We start from the raw sequence: 15474 nt of genomic DNA, 5'->3' as shown, positions 1-15474 counted from the left end.
TTCCTCAGCCTGGTAGAGGTAACCTGAGGACTCTCTTACAGAATTCTCCTTTACCTTGTCTCCTGTACTGCCCAGTATACATCAGTACACACCGTTCAGATTTCTCCTTCATCTGGCTCCGGATCTGTGCTCCTCTCTCCTTAATCACCAGTACAAAGAGACTGCAAAGAGATGAAAGAGAGAGTGCAGGGAGACTTGAGGTTTTAAATAAATTCACTTTGTAAAAATCAGAACAGTTTGTGACTCGGTCTGGCGTGTGATGGCTTACTCTCCGTGCAACTGCCTGCATCCGCGTAGAGAACGGAGTCAGGTGGGCGAAGGAAGCTCTGATTGGATCCTCTGAGCTTCCTTAGATGAATTTTGCTGTTTATTGACAGAACACAGAGAAGCTACTGAATTTGATATCCTTTTTTTTTTTTTTTTTTTTCTGTCCCCCTCAGAGAGCTGCCTTTGCCCATTTCCCAGAGCTGAATGACTTTGCCCTGTCTAACGTGGCAACTGTAGACACGCGAGAATCCCTCACCAAACACTTTGGTCATCTGAGGTAAGAGAAGACAAATGAAGTGTTCCTTCATGAAAGGACACAAAGCGTGTGTGTTTGTGTGTGAGTGAGTGTGTGTGTGTGCGTGCGTGCGTGCGTGTGTATTTGTTCTGATCTGAGGTTCATCTTTAACATTGCCATAGTCAATTAAAAACGTACTTAACATCCATATCAAGCTGTCATGTTTTCAAAGCGCCGTATAATAAAACGTCAGTAGGCGCAGTTGAAGTGCTTTGAAGACTGTTATCTAAAGTCATTACTATACATCTGCCTGAACCCTACATCACAGTGCAACTGAACTGCATCAGAGTCAATGGAGCATGTAGCGTTAGCAGTGTTATCCCACATGCTAAGTGACAGAAGGCGAGACCTCAAGCCCACACGCTCTGCAGATAAATGTTGCGTTACTCATTTAATCAATTTGCAAGAGCTTGAAAATAAACTCTTTGAACAGCTGTGTTTGTCAGATCTTATTAACAGGGGCATTCTGGAAAAGCCCACTCTGCCCTAATAGAGGCCTGTGTGTGTGTGTGTGTGTGAGAAAGAGAGAGATTCTTCTTGCCTGCCTGGGTTTGAAATGTTTTCGTATTGCTTGAGGTGGCACACTGATCACTCAGCATAGTCTCTGACTCTTCTGGGGTGTGTGTGTGTGTGTGTGTGTGTGTGTGTGTGTGTGGACACGCGCAACGGCTATTGCCTGGCACAGCACTCGTTACTGTCTCTCAAGATTCCTCTGCTCCCAAACTGTCAGTCCTAGGTTTTGGGCTGTGAGCTGACAGAGTGCTTGCTTCAGTCAAATCAAACACACACTATCAGTCTGCACAGTCTTTGTGTGGATTTTCTCTCCCTCTTTCTGCCCTCTCTCTCTCTCTCTCTCTCTCTCTCTCTCTCTCTCTCTCTCTCTCTCTCTCTGTACCAGTGGATAGAGCAAACACACTGCTGTCACACAGTAGCTCTCCTCTTAGTAGCCAAAGCTGCTTTTGGCAAACTCCAGTTTTGCTGATAAGTGTTTAACTCTGCACTTTTTCGCTCAGAGCCCTCTAATGCTGGATTTTTAAAGCATTGTCCAAACTAAGCCGGTTGTTTCCCACCATTTAAAATTGATCCATTAAGTCCTCAAAATACACAAGTGCCATGTTATCATTTCCACACAAGTCTCACTATTTTTTTCTTTTTTCCCCCTAAATTGATGTTGGAGTGTTAAGCTGTTGGTGGGAGCAGCACAGGGCTTTGAGTCTTATGAACACCAAAGTTACAGCTGTTTGTCTATTACTTCAACTCCGGCCATTTAAACATCACTGACTCTAGAGAAGCATCCGGAAGCCCTTTCTGCAAGTTTCAGCAGCAGAATTCTTAATTCAGAGTGAATTAGTGGCTTACTATGGAAAAGGCTGCAGTCAGTTGACCTTTTATCATCCGGTACAGAGTCTGGAGAGATTCTGACATTCATAGTAACGTCCCAGTTCTGAGCTCTAGAATGGACTGTTATTTTATTGGCTCCTTATGCAAATTGTTGCTTAGCGACAAAACTAAACCACACCTCTCGTGTTCCGCTGTGATAGTTTTTGGTTTGAAATCATGCCCCGGAATTTCAGACATTGCCAGTAAACGTGTGTGATTCAGTGGAGAAAAAAAAAAACATGTCGATTAGTCACCCTTAACTGAGGGTTGAACGTGATGTTTGTGCTAAGTGTCCAGGCGACAATTGGACTGGAGCCTCACTGGTTTGTGTAATCAGCATTCAGAGGTCGGGCAGAGCCTGGGTTCTACATTTCATTGATGAAAGCCTCTGTAAGTGGGTGACCCCTTGTGCCCGTGTCTGCACAGAATCCCAGTCAGGAGATCAGATTATAGAAACATCACGTAAGCATTAGGGAAATTCAGTATTAATGCTATGTTTTTGTCTTGCCTTGAGAAAGGTAAAAGCTGTCATGAGTAAATATAATACATAGTGCAGGAGAAAGGGGTTTTGTTGTTGTGTGGAAGCCTAAACCAAAGGCTTTACTGAAGGGGAATCATTGCCTCCAGCAGCACAATAAATCCAGCATTAAAGACAGGGAGGTGCTTTTAAAAAGCCCACCACACAGGGACCATGTTGACATACCTTCTGAAAGAGATGGAGAGAGAGAGAGGTTTGATTTTCATAGCCCTCTTTTATTGATGCGGACACGTCAACGTGCTGACTGCGCAAAACAATGGCGTGAGAGGAGTAAAGCAGAGAGGAGAAGGTGTGGTCGACCAGCAGGGGGCTGGATTGATCCATCCTGAATGTATGGCTTTGGGTACCAAACTGGTCTTCTGCACATATCCCTGACAGAAACTGCGAGCATACTACTGAACTCCGTTCATATAATTACTTCATCTTATCTCGTTTTTTTCCATCAAACTTTTCCTTTTTTTTTTTTTTTTTTTTTTTTTTTTTTTTAAAGGTCAAAATGCCACGCTATTTTGAACTACTGCCCTTTTGATGCAATGAGCTTTGTGTGTTTGTTTGAGAGATATGAGGGCTTAGAAGAAAGGACCTTTTAAGCTTCAAATCCTTCCTCTTTCCATCTCTCTCTCTCTCTCTCTCTCTCTCTCTCTCTCTCTGTAGTCCCAACACACTCCATCGGGTGGCCTCGTACCTGTGTCTTCTGCCCGAGCTGCCAGAGGGGACGGATACAACCCATGACAAGGAATTCCTCCTGGAACTGTTGGTAGGTGCTAAAAAAAAAAAAAACAGAGAAGGAGGTAGCATTTTTCAAACATCAGGAGACTCAAGAAGTACTCAACCAGCTTCAGAATTTGACTTTTCGTCAAAAGGTGACTGACTGTTCAACACGAAGTGCAGGTTGGCATGGCACGGCGAAAGCCATTAATGGAAGATGCTGACCTTGAAATGCAGATTCAGATCTCCTTATGGGCATCTCGTTGTTAAATCCAATTAGCATTTGAAGTTGGTTGTTGGTCTTGGCAGTGATTGGGGTGTGTGTGTGTGTGTGTGTGTGTGTGTGTGTTGTAAGTGGAGTGGGTAGGATTCAAGGATTCTACCAGACCTTTCTCTAATTGCCCCCTGTACGCCCTGTGTTCTCTACATGAAGCTTCTCTTTAAATTCTCCAGCAGTCAAACCTCCTCTCAATGCAGTCATCAGTGGCCCCAGCTCTTAATGACTCTCTCCAAAGTCTCCTCCAAAAGGGGTTAGGAGAAGCTCCTACATAATTAACCGGTAGTATTGTTGAGAGCCAACGTCAGGCAGCTAATTTGCGTGTCCTGGGTTGCCCCGAGCAACTAGCGAATCTCAAAGGCGTTGGGTCCTTTGGTGAATACGTGTGACATAGGCAGCCAAAGGGAAGCAGAGCAGGTCACCAAACAAGATACAAACACTTTAATTAAGCTTTAAACACTTAATTAAGTTTCCTGCCTCAGATGCGTGGAGATATGAATTGTCTTCTAGAAAAGTTGCGCTTGTTAGGAGTAGCCTCCCTTTGGAAACACAGTGTTATCGCTTGAATTCCAATCTCCAGTAGTTCCACAGCTTATCTTAATTGGCAAAAAAACAGTGACTCTCAAACATAAACATAGTCATTTCAACCTTAGTAATAAAAAGTTACAAAACAAGTTTTATGACTGGTTTTATATGGAGTTTCCAGAAGTGATACTTTTTGTCACACTTTACATTTTCTTATATTTGACAGCTCAGCAAGTGCCAAGTTCAACAGTATTTTTTTTTCCCAGAAGGCATTGCACTTCCTGCAGAGCTGAGATCAGAGGAGTGAGAATTTCTAAGGTGTCACCGAGTGAATGCACTCACCGTCGCGATGCGAGTTTTACAGATTGGATTCGACTCTCAATCCTCGTGTATATTTTCCCCTTGTATGTTTAATCAGATTGAAATAAGTTGTTGATAGAATGCTCCACGGGTCCCTGCTACCTCTGCTGGTGTTTTCTTTTAGGTGTGTATATGTGTGGGGGTTTTTTTTGTCTTACCACTTCTGCTTAGATGATTTCTTTTGAAACCGAGGGTTTCAAGCAGTTAGAGCTGTTTCTCGGGTTTTCCCCTCACACAACCAGCTTCACACTTTGTTGTCTTTCACCTGCCTTCACACAATTTTTTATTTTTTTTTTTTATTTCTAAGAATGCAGGAACACCAAGAGGGAGCGCTAGGTTTCTCTCTTCATCAGATACTCTCTCGACAGAATGCGCTGTGCCCAGAGAAATGGGATTGTTTTTGGAGTCATCGCGGTACTCTGACATGTCAAAATCTAGGAGGCAGTTAAGGCTTGGCTTTGTTTAGAGGAGGCTATGCATTGATATAGCAGAAAGACGGTGTTCTTTTTCTGACAGGCCCTAGAATAAGGCTAGTCCAGTCTTTCCATACATGTTGTACCCCTGTAAGACTTTTCTGTCCAATTCTTAGCCATCCTAACTGTCTCTACATCTCAGTAGCGCACGTAGACGTGGATCTGCTGAATCAGCTGTTTTGTGAAGCGGTTGAAGCCAAAGCCTACATACCCATGCAGGTGTCTTTTCTCCAAGCTGAGAAAAGAGCCAAACAGACAAACCGTCACTGCCTAGGGACAGTTTCTCTATTGTTCATTTGAGAATAGTTAAGAGCTTGGCATGAATATAACCCCTACCAACCCTGGCTTTATCACCAAACTCAAGAGCTGGAGAGACTCCACTCTGTCATGATGTTCAGCTCTTCCCCTTTTAGGGCAGCAACTCTGTTTTAGGTCAGATGTTGGCTGAAATATTGTCTCTCTAAGTCATGTAAGTGCTGCTCTTTGGCTCTCTGCCATCTTTTAAGAAGTAAATAGTCCCAAAACTGAGCGTTGATAATGGTTTTCCACAGGCAGATGATAACGTATGTGACCAGCTTTGACCTGATTTTTGTAAAGCTGGGCCTGTAACTCCCACTGTGACCTGTTTATTTAGAGTAGATAAGCCGGGGAAAGGCGTGTTGGAGCAGCAGATTCATTAACCCAATTTCTCTCTCTCTCTCTTTCTCTTTCTCTCTCTTTCTTTCCCTCCCTATCTCTTTCTCAAACGCCCAGGTGTCCCGCCACGAAAGAAGAATCTCCCAGATCGAACAGTTAAACCAGATGCCTCTTTATCCAACTGAGAAGATTATCTGGGATGAAAATATTGTTCCGACTGAGTACTATTCAGGCGAAGGTGGGGATTCCTGTAGATTGTAATCCTTTCCTGCTTAGTCAGTCACACAAACTTTCTCTCTCACAACTTTCCCGGTTTACGTGAAAAATGAAGGAAATTTTATTGGAAACGATTTCCATTAGCTTCCTAATTTCCATTAGCTGTTAGTAGTCTCTGTCCCATTAGCTGTTAGCAGTTAGAAGCATACACACTCAAGTCTAACTGAAAAGACTGGCAACCGAGTTTGGGCGTAAAATCGACTTAAAAGTGTTCTTTGACATTTTAGGTTGTTTGGCTCTTCCAAAGCTGAATTTGCAGTTCCTCACTCTCCATGATTACCTTTTGCGAAACTTCAACCTGTTCCGTTTGGAGTCTACCTATGAGATCAGACAAGATATTGAGGATGTCGTATCTCGAATGAAGCCATGGTAAGAAACATCCGCTTGACAGAGAGCAAAATGTCTCTCGTGTTTCTATGATATGAAATTCATTTTTGAGATTTTCATCCAACTAAATTCCATCAAGCACCTGACAACTTACAGCTTTGTACAAATTCTGAACCAGTGGCCACTAGCATGTTGGTGGTATACTGCATCTTTTTGAACCATTGAAATGGCAAGATGTTCTGAAAGAGTAGAGTTTTACAATCTATTCTCTCTCTCTCTCTCTCTCTCTCTCTCAGGCAGTCTGAGTATGGGGGTGTTGTGTTTGGCGGCTGGGCTAGGATGGCCCAGACTATTGTGTCATTTTCAATAGTGGAGGTGGCCAAGCCCAACATCGGTGAGAACTGGCCTGCTCGAGTCCGAGCTGACGTCACAGTCAACCTGAACATACGGGACCAGATCAAATCTGAGTGGGAGGGTGAGTCTTTCTGGATCTTTCCGTCGCCTCTCCTTTTCTTCATTCCTGTACTTATTCACTCTCTCACACAGACACAAACACACACATCGTCTCTCTCTCTCTTTTTCCTCTGCTGACGAAATTGTCCCTGTGACCCCAGAGAACGCTGTTTTTCACGTCTTCAGTCTGCTTCTTCATTTTATTTGTTTCATCTTTGACTCGAAGCAAGTCTTACGGGTTCAGTTTTATTCAATATCTAAATGCTAAAGTCTGCTCAAAGCACCGTAGTGATTTGCATTCATTTATTTGGGGTAAATACACAACATATTCCCATCATAGTGTAAACACTATCAGAAATAATTCCAAGGCCATTGAACAGGCATTGTACGATGGGTGTGTAAAGAAATTCTGACAAGAACAAATATGCTAATGGTCTTGTCCTCTGGGAAAGCTTAGGAAAGGATGTCTTGCATAGCATTAGTGAAATGAATACATGCCCAGGGTATTAATCAGACTCCCAGCTCTCATTACCTTAAAACAATAGCGCTTCATAGGGGATGCTATTGAGAATACCCTGGTGCTGGATATGAGCGTGGTTCTGCATCTCTTTTTTTTTTTTTTGTATTCAAAATCATACATTCTTTTTTTTTTTCTTTTACTCTCTCTCTCTCTCTTTGTCTTTGAGTCGTGGATTTGGCTCTAGCAGTAGGTGCCTTCTCTCTTGCTACTATGTCTGTATAATTAGGACCTTATGTTTTAAAGATTAGCTGATGCTGACGGAGCAATTTTTGGATCTCTCTTTCTCTCTCTCTCTCTCTCTCTTTCTCTTCTCCTATTCTGCTTCCTCTCACCCCCCCCCTCTCTATCTCTCTCTCTCTCGCTCTCGCTCTCTCTCTCTTTCCCTCTCTTTCCGTCCTCTTCGCCAGGTCTGCGGAAACACGATGTTTGCTTTCTGATCACGGTGCGGCCCAACCTGCCTTACGGAACACGGTTTGACCGCAGACAGCCCTTTGTGGAGCAGGCTGGGCTGGTGTACGTGAGGGGTTGTGAAGTGCAAGGGATGCTGGATGACAAGGGACGCGTCATCGAAGAAGGTAGACCACACCCACAAAACATGACCACCTGTTTCCATGACCACATCCATCGAAACTGAAGAAGAGTTTCACCCCTCCCTTTTTTTTCTGCTGTGCTCTTACTGGAGAATTATTCTCCGATGGGTTTTGATGGGTTTCAGTGGCTCAGATGGAATATTCTAGCAATTTTGAAGCAATTAGCTGGCAGTCAGCAATTCGCTTGAAAAAAACAGGACTATGCGAGCCTGTGGTTTGCGCGAGCCCTGTCACATGTGTGTTTTAAAAATGGAAATGTGATTTTGACAATATGGAACTATTGATGTTTTTTTTTTTTTAATCATTACTCACTTTTTGACACCTAAATCAACTTTTTTCATTTAGCATTAAACTGAACATAAATGAACCAATATCTAAATATTAGTTTGTGGGATGTTTTATTTCAAATTTGTTTTTATTTAAATAATAATTCATTTTCATGACTTTTTGATTATCGTTAATATATTCTTTGGGATCTTTGTCAGACTTATCATACACTGTTCCAAATATAGTCTGAGGCCTGAGAACAAAAGGCTTTTATGTTTACCAGTTAAGAGGATATTAACTTCATTTAAGCAAACTATTAATCAAAATTGTTCGTCACCGTCACAGCCTCTGTATGGTTGTTTTGTGATTAGCGCTAGCTCCTATTTTTTTTTTTTGTTTTGTTTTGTTTTGGTTTTTTTTATTCGCCTTGAGAAGTTCACGATAAGGTCATAAACAAGGTCGTGGTGATTTGTAGTAAAACACATCACTAAGAGGCTTTGTTTTTTTTCTGCCAGCCGTGTGTTTTGGGGGTTTTTTTTCAGTCATGGTGTTTGTTCAGTGGAAATGTGGTGGTGTAGTGCTTTAGCACTGTTTCTACCATTTCCCTGCCTCTCTCACCCTCATTCTGTCACCATGCTCTCTTGCCAGATTTTACCCAATTACAAGTGTAAGGAAAGAAGGCTGCATGCTAACTGAACTGGGGAGTGTGTGTGTGTGTGTCTGTATGTGTATGTCTGTGTGTCTATATGTGTGTGTGTTTTTCTTTGTGTGTGTGTGTGTTTGTGTCTGCCCCTTAAAATGTGGAGGGGCTCCTTTGGTCTGTGTAACGTGTACTTAAGGCTGTTTAATCCCGCACCACTCTGTTCTCCTCCACCTCCCAGAGCTGGTCACTCAGTGTCCATACTCCCCTTCTAGTCACTTTAATCCTCATGTGTTTTGCTCCGAGGTTGTAACATGTGTCTGTGTGCCCAAAAAAAAAGCCCCGTGGCCTTCCTCCTGCTCATGCCGTCCCATTAAAAATGCAGGCTTTTTCTCCGCAGGGACATGCACGAGCAACAAACAGGCTCCGATTAAACTTTCACGTCCCCGAGGGGAGGGCGGAGTAGACTCAGAGGCGATGATGTCATCCCTGTCTGTCTACGGCGCGGCAGGTCACGCAGAGGAAATTCCCAGAATCCTCTTTTTGGGATGTTGGGGGGGGGGGGGGGCAGCACTGGTCCTCAACCCCTATGTAGCCCTCCCACTACGAAACAAAACAAAAAAAAAAGATAGGGGATTTGCAAGGGACCAAATGTGGGAGGCCGAGGAGTAGAATTTCACCTGCAGGATCTTCTTAACAACTGCACGTCAATGTCCCCTTTGACATCCCATTACCCACCCCCCCACCAGCCCCACGAACACCAGGTCTAAGCCTTTGCCCAGGGAGAGGTATTAGTGAAACATGTTATGCGAATCATTTATCTTTGGATGGGATTACAGCCTCAAGCTTTTGCTTGGCATCAATGCCAAGGTATTCTGGAAACAACGGGGAGAGGTCCCGCGTCTTTATATTACAAGCGTAGGGCATTTCTCTGAATGCTGTGTGATCAGTCGGATTTTAAATACAGAAACGAAAGAATTCGTGAGAGGTTTTTTTTTTTCGTTAAATCTGTTGTGTGGGCCACGAGTGTTAAATTCATATGTGCTGTGGTTAATTTTGTCTGGTCTGTTTTGGTTGCTGTTACTTTTAGCCTACCCATTGCACACTCTAGGTCCCATGTATCTCCTTACTCTCTCGGTGTTGTCATTCAAGGTCCGGAGCCAAAGCCCAAGTTGAGGGGTGATACCAGGACATTCCGTGTGTGGCTCGACCCAAACCAGTACCAGCAAGATATGACAAGCACCATCCAACACGGGGCCGAGGACCCGTATGAAACATTCAACATTATCATGAGGCGCAAACCAAAGGAGAACAACTTCAAGGTCAGTGAGCACTGACCACAGTCTCACACACACACACACACACACACATCCCCCTGAAACCTTGTACTCTCTTCACTACACCAGCCACACATCATCAATCACTCACAGCTCCAGAGTCTGATCCTGAGAGAATTGGGATAACCACACACACACACACACACACAAAAACACCTCCCGCTTCCCTCAGTTCCACTCTGTACCTCTCCAACAGTTTTTGCTGTAGACCAACCCCTTGTACCTTTGATCTGTCTTTCTGTCTGTCTATTAAAACTGCAGTAGCATATATAGTCTGTAATGAACTGTCTGAATCGCCCACTAATACATTCAGAGCCTGACAAAGGCATGAGAATCACATACAAGCTCATAGATTTATCTTTTTACACAAAATCTATAATCCTGTCATTTTTAAAGAGTGGAGTTCTTTTTTTTTTTTGCAAATCTTTGGTGTTTTATTGAATAACATAAAGCCATTGAGGTCACACATTCTGCTCTCATCTTCATTAGGCTCATTTCTAATGGATTAGTTGAAGAACCAGAACGGTTTCTGTAACAGCCGTCTAAGATGATGAGAAAATAAATTTCTTCGTCATCGTCGTCACGCACAAGAAATGTCTTAAAGGGATTTAATTCATTCTAAGTTAATTGAATTGGATGGCTCATTAGGAGTTGTCATCTCAACATCAGCAGTTATAGTTAGTTATACACTTATGGGTAGTTTGTTTCCCTTGGGCATAAAGCTGCTTCCATCAAATATCTCTCCTCACCCTCCTATCTCTCAGCTTTACTGTAGCAGAGAGGAACAGTGGAGTATTTTTGAAAGAGAAGAAGTGTTTAGGTTCTCCAGTTTGTCATTATGAGTTTTTCTACATCTTTTCAATGCTTTGAATGTGTGCGCACCATCTCAGAAATCCCGGTAGACTGAGGAGACGTCTGTGGTTGTCGTTTTTGGCGTTTAGGCTGTTCTGGAGACCATCCGTAACCTGATGAACACGGAGTGTGTGGTTCCGGACTGGCTGCATGACATCATTCTCGGCTATGGTGACCCAGGCAGTGCCCATTACTCCAAGATGCCCAATCAGATCTCTACGCTCGACTTCAATGACACCTTCCTGTCCATCGAGCACCTGAAATCATGTTTCCCTGGTTACACAGTGAAAGTCACAGAAGATGACTCTGCCCGCCAAATCCCACCCTTCAGGTCAGGGTCCAAGCTCATCTGTCATACATATATTTTACACATACATTCATACATACACACATACACATATATATTTATATGTGGATATACATATATATATATATAGAGAGAGAGAGAGAAGTAGGTTGACAATATAAAATCCAATATAGTAACACCACCCGCTGATGTATGACATATGTATATCTATGAAAACAGAGTAGACTGTGAGCAATATTTGCTGTGTGACTGTGGAAATCCTCTGCAAATTTTATGTAACACGAAGAAAATCAAATTGCAAAAACATACAAAAACGCGATATTCATCAGACAAAATGAATAAAAATGAAAACTCACATTTTTAGACTGAGGCATGTGCTATTTTGAGATGCATACATGCATGTAATTTTATGTATGTAAATGTTTTCAATTCTGTAGGATCAAGTTCCCTGTGCAGAACGTGAAAGGAAAGAAACGGAAGGCAGATGAGGAAGAGGAGGAGAAGGAAGAAGATCGTACGCTGGTGGTGGAGCCTCACGTCATCCCCAACAGAGGCCCATACCCTTACAACCAGCCCAAACGGTAAGGGCGGGGGGCAGGGGCACAGGGGCTTTGGCCTTGGGGCCTAGGTCACTGTAAAGGTCAAAACCCTGGAGCCGAGTAAAACTTAGCCAGGGGCTGAGGTCAGGCATTCGCCCTCTCTGCGGCCAATTAAAGCACCTAGCTTTTGTTTAGGCTCAGGGCAAAGCTGCTGTGTTTGGCCTCTGAATGCTTACGGCCAAGTTTAGACTACCTATGAGTCAGCCTCACCAGGGCAGAGATGGCAAATCAGCCACATTAACTTTTCAATATTGTTATTATACTCGCTCGTAATGGATATGTTGTGTACTTTGACCTGTTTATCCTTCCTTGATGTGCATTCAAATGCGCAGAATAATGATCTTTTGAATTCCCATGGTGGTATTATATTATATTAGATGTTATATGTAATTGTTGTTTGTGATGCTGTTTTTGGCTTCAACAGAAATACCATCCAGTTCACACCAACTCAGATCGAGGCTATCCGCGCCGGGATGCAGCCCGGCCTCACTATGGTAAGAGAAACTCCTTTTTCTAGCATCTCAGTCTCACATAGTTCTCTTGACACTGCGTTTGTAATATCAACTTACCAGTTACCGTCATTTTACCGCGACCCACTTCCCTAGACATTATAAGAAGTTGTCAGATGTTCAGTAATTCTTCATGTGCAGTTTGACTGATAAACGAGAGTGTCCCCTCAGTAAACAGGGTGGAATTCTTTCTCTTAAAGACACACCACACATGCAAATCTCAGCTGAGTGATGGTAATGCGTTCCCTTTAAAGGCCGTGTGTAAATTATGTGAAGCGTCGGCACTGTGGTCTGCTCCTTTGCTTAAGAGAGATTTGAGGGATTGAGGGGGGCTTTGCGTGGCTGCTGATTGGTGGCTGGCACAAAGCGCTGGCCGTTATTTATCACCCTCGTGCCTGAGAGTGAAGATGGCAGGTCGTCCATCGACAGGCTCGTTAAACAAGTCAGCGCGGTTGTATGTGTGTGTGTTCGTTCGCTCGTCAGTCCCTGGCATGTGTGGAAGCTTTTAGTAGCCAACACACTAGTCCATGGACATCCTCAAAACACACACACACACCCTCCCTCTCTCTCTCTCTCCCTCTCTCTCTCTCTCTCTCTATTCTATTTCTGTTGAAGCCAAATCCAATCCGTGCTGGCGCTCTGTCTGTGTTTGATGTCTGAAATCTGCTCTCTTTTAGCATTCTGCCATAGAGCAGCTCAGGTAAAGGGATGAATGTTTTATAGGTGAACCTAAAGAAAGTTCTGCTCTTTCAGCATTCAGGCTAAGCCTTATCAGCACTGAAACACACACACACACACACACACACACACACACACACACACAGGGGCTAAGAATGTCTCTTGAACCTCTACAAATATGTCCTGCATTGAGTGCAGGATTAAAATTGTAAAAAGTCTAGTTAGATGTTCAAACAGACGCCATCGAGTTTGCTTCTGTTTTTATGCCTGTTGTCCTTGAGCTTGTTCTCAGTGAACTCAAATCACCTTAGTACTCTCATAAAAGTTTCCAATCCATTTCCTTAGAGGGAGACACACGGGGAAAACAGATCTTTGAACAAACACAAATGTCAGAACCGGTATATATCCAAAAACCATTTAGAACCTTAGCGTCCTGTTTACCGTCTTCTTCCTCCTCTGTTTTTCTAGGTTGTCGGACCTCCAGGTACAGGAAAAACGGACGTGGCCGTACAGATTATCTCCAATCTTTACCACAACTTTCCTGAGCAGAGAACACTCATCGTAACTCATTCCAATCAAGTAAGGGCTTCCAACTCCATCTTACAGGCAGCATTAATCTCTGTCAGGTCACTGAAGCTCAAAACCAGCAGCCACAAAGATTTTCATGTTTGACATGACCCGAAACGCTCTGTTCTAAGCCTCTCTAAGCACCAGTTGCTAGGGAAACTTTACAAATCTGAGATACTGCGGCCATAAAAAAATAAATCAGAATGTTTTAAAAATGGCCAAAACGGAGGTTAAAACTGGTAGGGATTTCTTTGTTATCTTACCAAATAGCCTGTCCAAGAATCCCAAGGGATTTTCAGCATGCTAATAATAGTTTTAAGTCTACAGTAATGCTAACTGGATTCTGAAACAATACATTTACAGGACCTCTTTTAATATCTCCACTCTGCCTGGTTTCATCCCAGATGCTGTTTGATTTCAATCAGCATGCAATGTAACACTCTCATCTGAGCTAAACAAATATTCATTTTGCAGCCATTTTACTTTTCAAATGTAACTCGATGACACCTATCCTTTATACATGGAGAGTGCATATAATCATGTGTGTGTGTGTGGTCCAGGCTCTGAACCAACTGTTTGAGAAGATCATGGCATTAGACATCGATGAACGTCACCTTCTCCGTCTGGGCCATGGAGAGGAGGAACTGGAAACAGAGAAAGACTTCAGCAGGTGAGAGCAGACTTAAGTTTTTCTGTAGGTCTTTCTCTCACACACACACACACACACATCCCACTGTCCAAACACAAACCTATCAGAGGCATTTGACCTTGAAGTTTTTACAAAATTCTGTAGGATCTGTCACGCAACTTTGATTGAGTAATGTCAAAAGAGTGTGTGTGTGAGTGTGTGCACGCGCGTGCATTTGTGTGTGTGCGTGCGTATATGTGGCAATGCCTTTGTTACTGTGCATGTGTGTCATGCATCTGCATGAATGTATGTTCTTCATCGTGGTGTTTGTGTGTTTTTATGGGCCTTTGTCTAGGGAAGTGTGTGTGCGTGCATGTGTGCGTGTTTGCGACCTGTAGTGATTTCAGCATTAGATATGCAACACAGGCTGTGTGTACATTCTCTCTACAGCCACACATTGGCTGTTTAATGGAAAACAGAGCCGTCTGCAGACATAAGATCACTGATGATGAATGTGTGTGACTGAGCGTGTTCCACAGAAACACGATTACATTATGCAGATAGGAGCAGGCACACACACGGAGAGAGAGAGAGAGAGAGAGAGAGAGGATTCCTCAAATTCCTCTGCTCTCTTTTCCAGCCCAGTGGCGAGAGGGGAGGAGAGGGAGAAGAGAATTTAATTAAGGCTGTAGAAAATGAAAAATGAAAGGCTTCTCCCTCTACCTCCAAAACACAGCCAGCAAAACTTCACAACAGCGTCAAAACACCCACCCCCTATTTAAAAAGCCTCCCTTCATAATTGAAAGTTTTAATAAGTTATTAAAGATATCCGTGACGACGGCAAACCTTGAAACTTTGACGATCTTAATTGCGATGAGGTCTGACTTCGTTTTTTCTCCAGCACAAAGAAAGAACCCGAAAGAGAGCTGTTGTAGTCTGAATGCAAAACATAGTCTCACATAAACACACACACACACACACACTGATTAATTTTAGAGAGTAATACTGTTTATGATTTATCTCCTGAGGAGATTATGGTTCTCTAATAATAGTTGTACCTGAGTTTACTCCTCTCACCTGAGCGTAACCACCGTGGTGCATGGCTCGTCCTGACACCACCTCTTAATCGGCTCTCTCCATCGGTTCACCCCCGGGCCGGTTCTCCACAGACACCAGCCGATGCCAGTCAGACACGCTCGCCATCAAACATCAGACGCATTGCTTTTATATTTGTCATATAGTTTTTTTGGTTTGGTTTTTTTTGTTTTGTTTTTTTGGGCGGGCGGGAGGGGGTAGTTACATTTAATGTTCTTGCATGATGAAATCTAAGTGGTTTTAGGTAAATCCTTTAAATGTAAATGTAAATCTATAGTACCTTTGCGGTGAAATGTTTTGTTTATGATTTTCTTGTCAAAAATACTTAGAGTTATTTGATCTGTGATTCTGTTTCTGGGGAATTTGAAAC

The 15474-nt window shown here is 43.1% G+C and overlaps 1 protein-coding gene across 1 annotated transcript in view; it reads left to right on the top strand.

Moving 5' to 3' along the window:
- Positions 1–15474, top strand: part of aqr (aquarius intron-binding spliceosomal factor) — a 43988-nt gene that overhangs the window by 8270 nt on the left and 20244 nt on the right. Inside the window, exons 14-25 of the mRNA XM_030785990.1 lie at positions 441–544; positions 3135–3237; positions 5577–5697; positions 5963–6104; positions 6359–6537; positions 7443–7610; positions 9685–9854; positions 10811–11052; positions 11466–11609; positions 12052–12121; positions 13283–13393; positions 13942–14051. Coding sequence (XP_030641850.1) covers positions 441–544; positions 3135–3237; positions 5577–5697; positions 5963–6104; positions 6359–6537; positions 7443–7610; positions 9685–9854; positions 10811–11052; positions 11466–11609; positions 12052–12121; positions 13283–13393; positions 13942–14051 — 1664 coding nt within the window. The remainder of the gene's footprint in view (positions 1–440; positions 545–3134; positions 3238–5576; positions 5698–5962; positions 6105–6358; positions 6538–7442; positions 7611–9684; positions 9855–10810; positions 11053–11465; positions 11610–12051; positions 12122–13282; positions 13394–13941; positions 14052–15474) is intronic.

Source organism: Chanos chanos, chromosome 1 (assembly GCF_902362185.1).
Source record: "Chanos chanos chromosome 1, fChaCha1.1, whole genome shotgun sequence".
In the NCBI taxonomy this organism is placed as follows: domain Eukaryota; kingdom Metazoa; phylum Chordata; class Actinopteri; order Gonorynchiformes; family Chanidae; genus Chanos; species Chanos chanos.
This window is presented reverse-complemented; position numbering and strand designations above follow the sequence as displayed.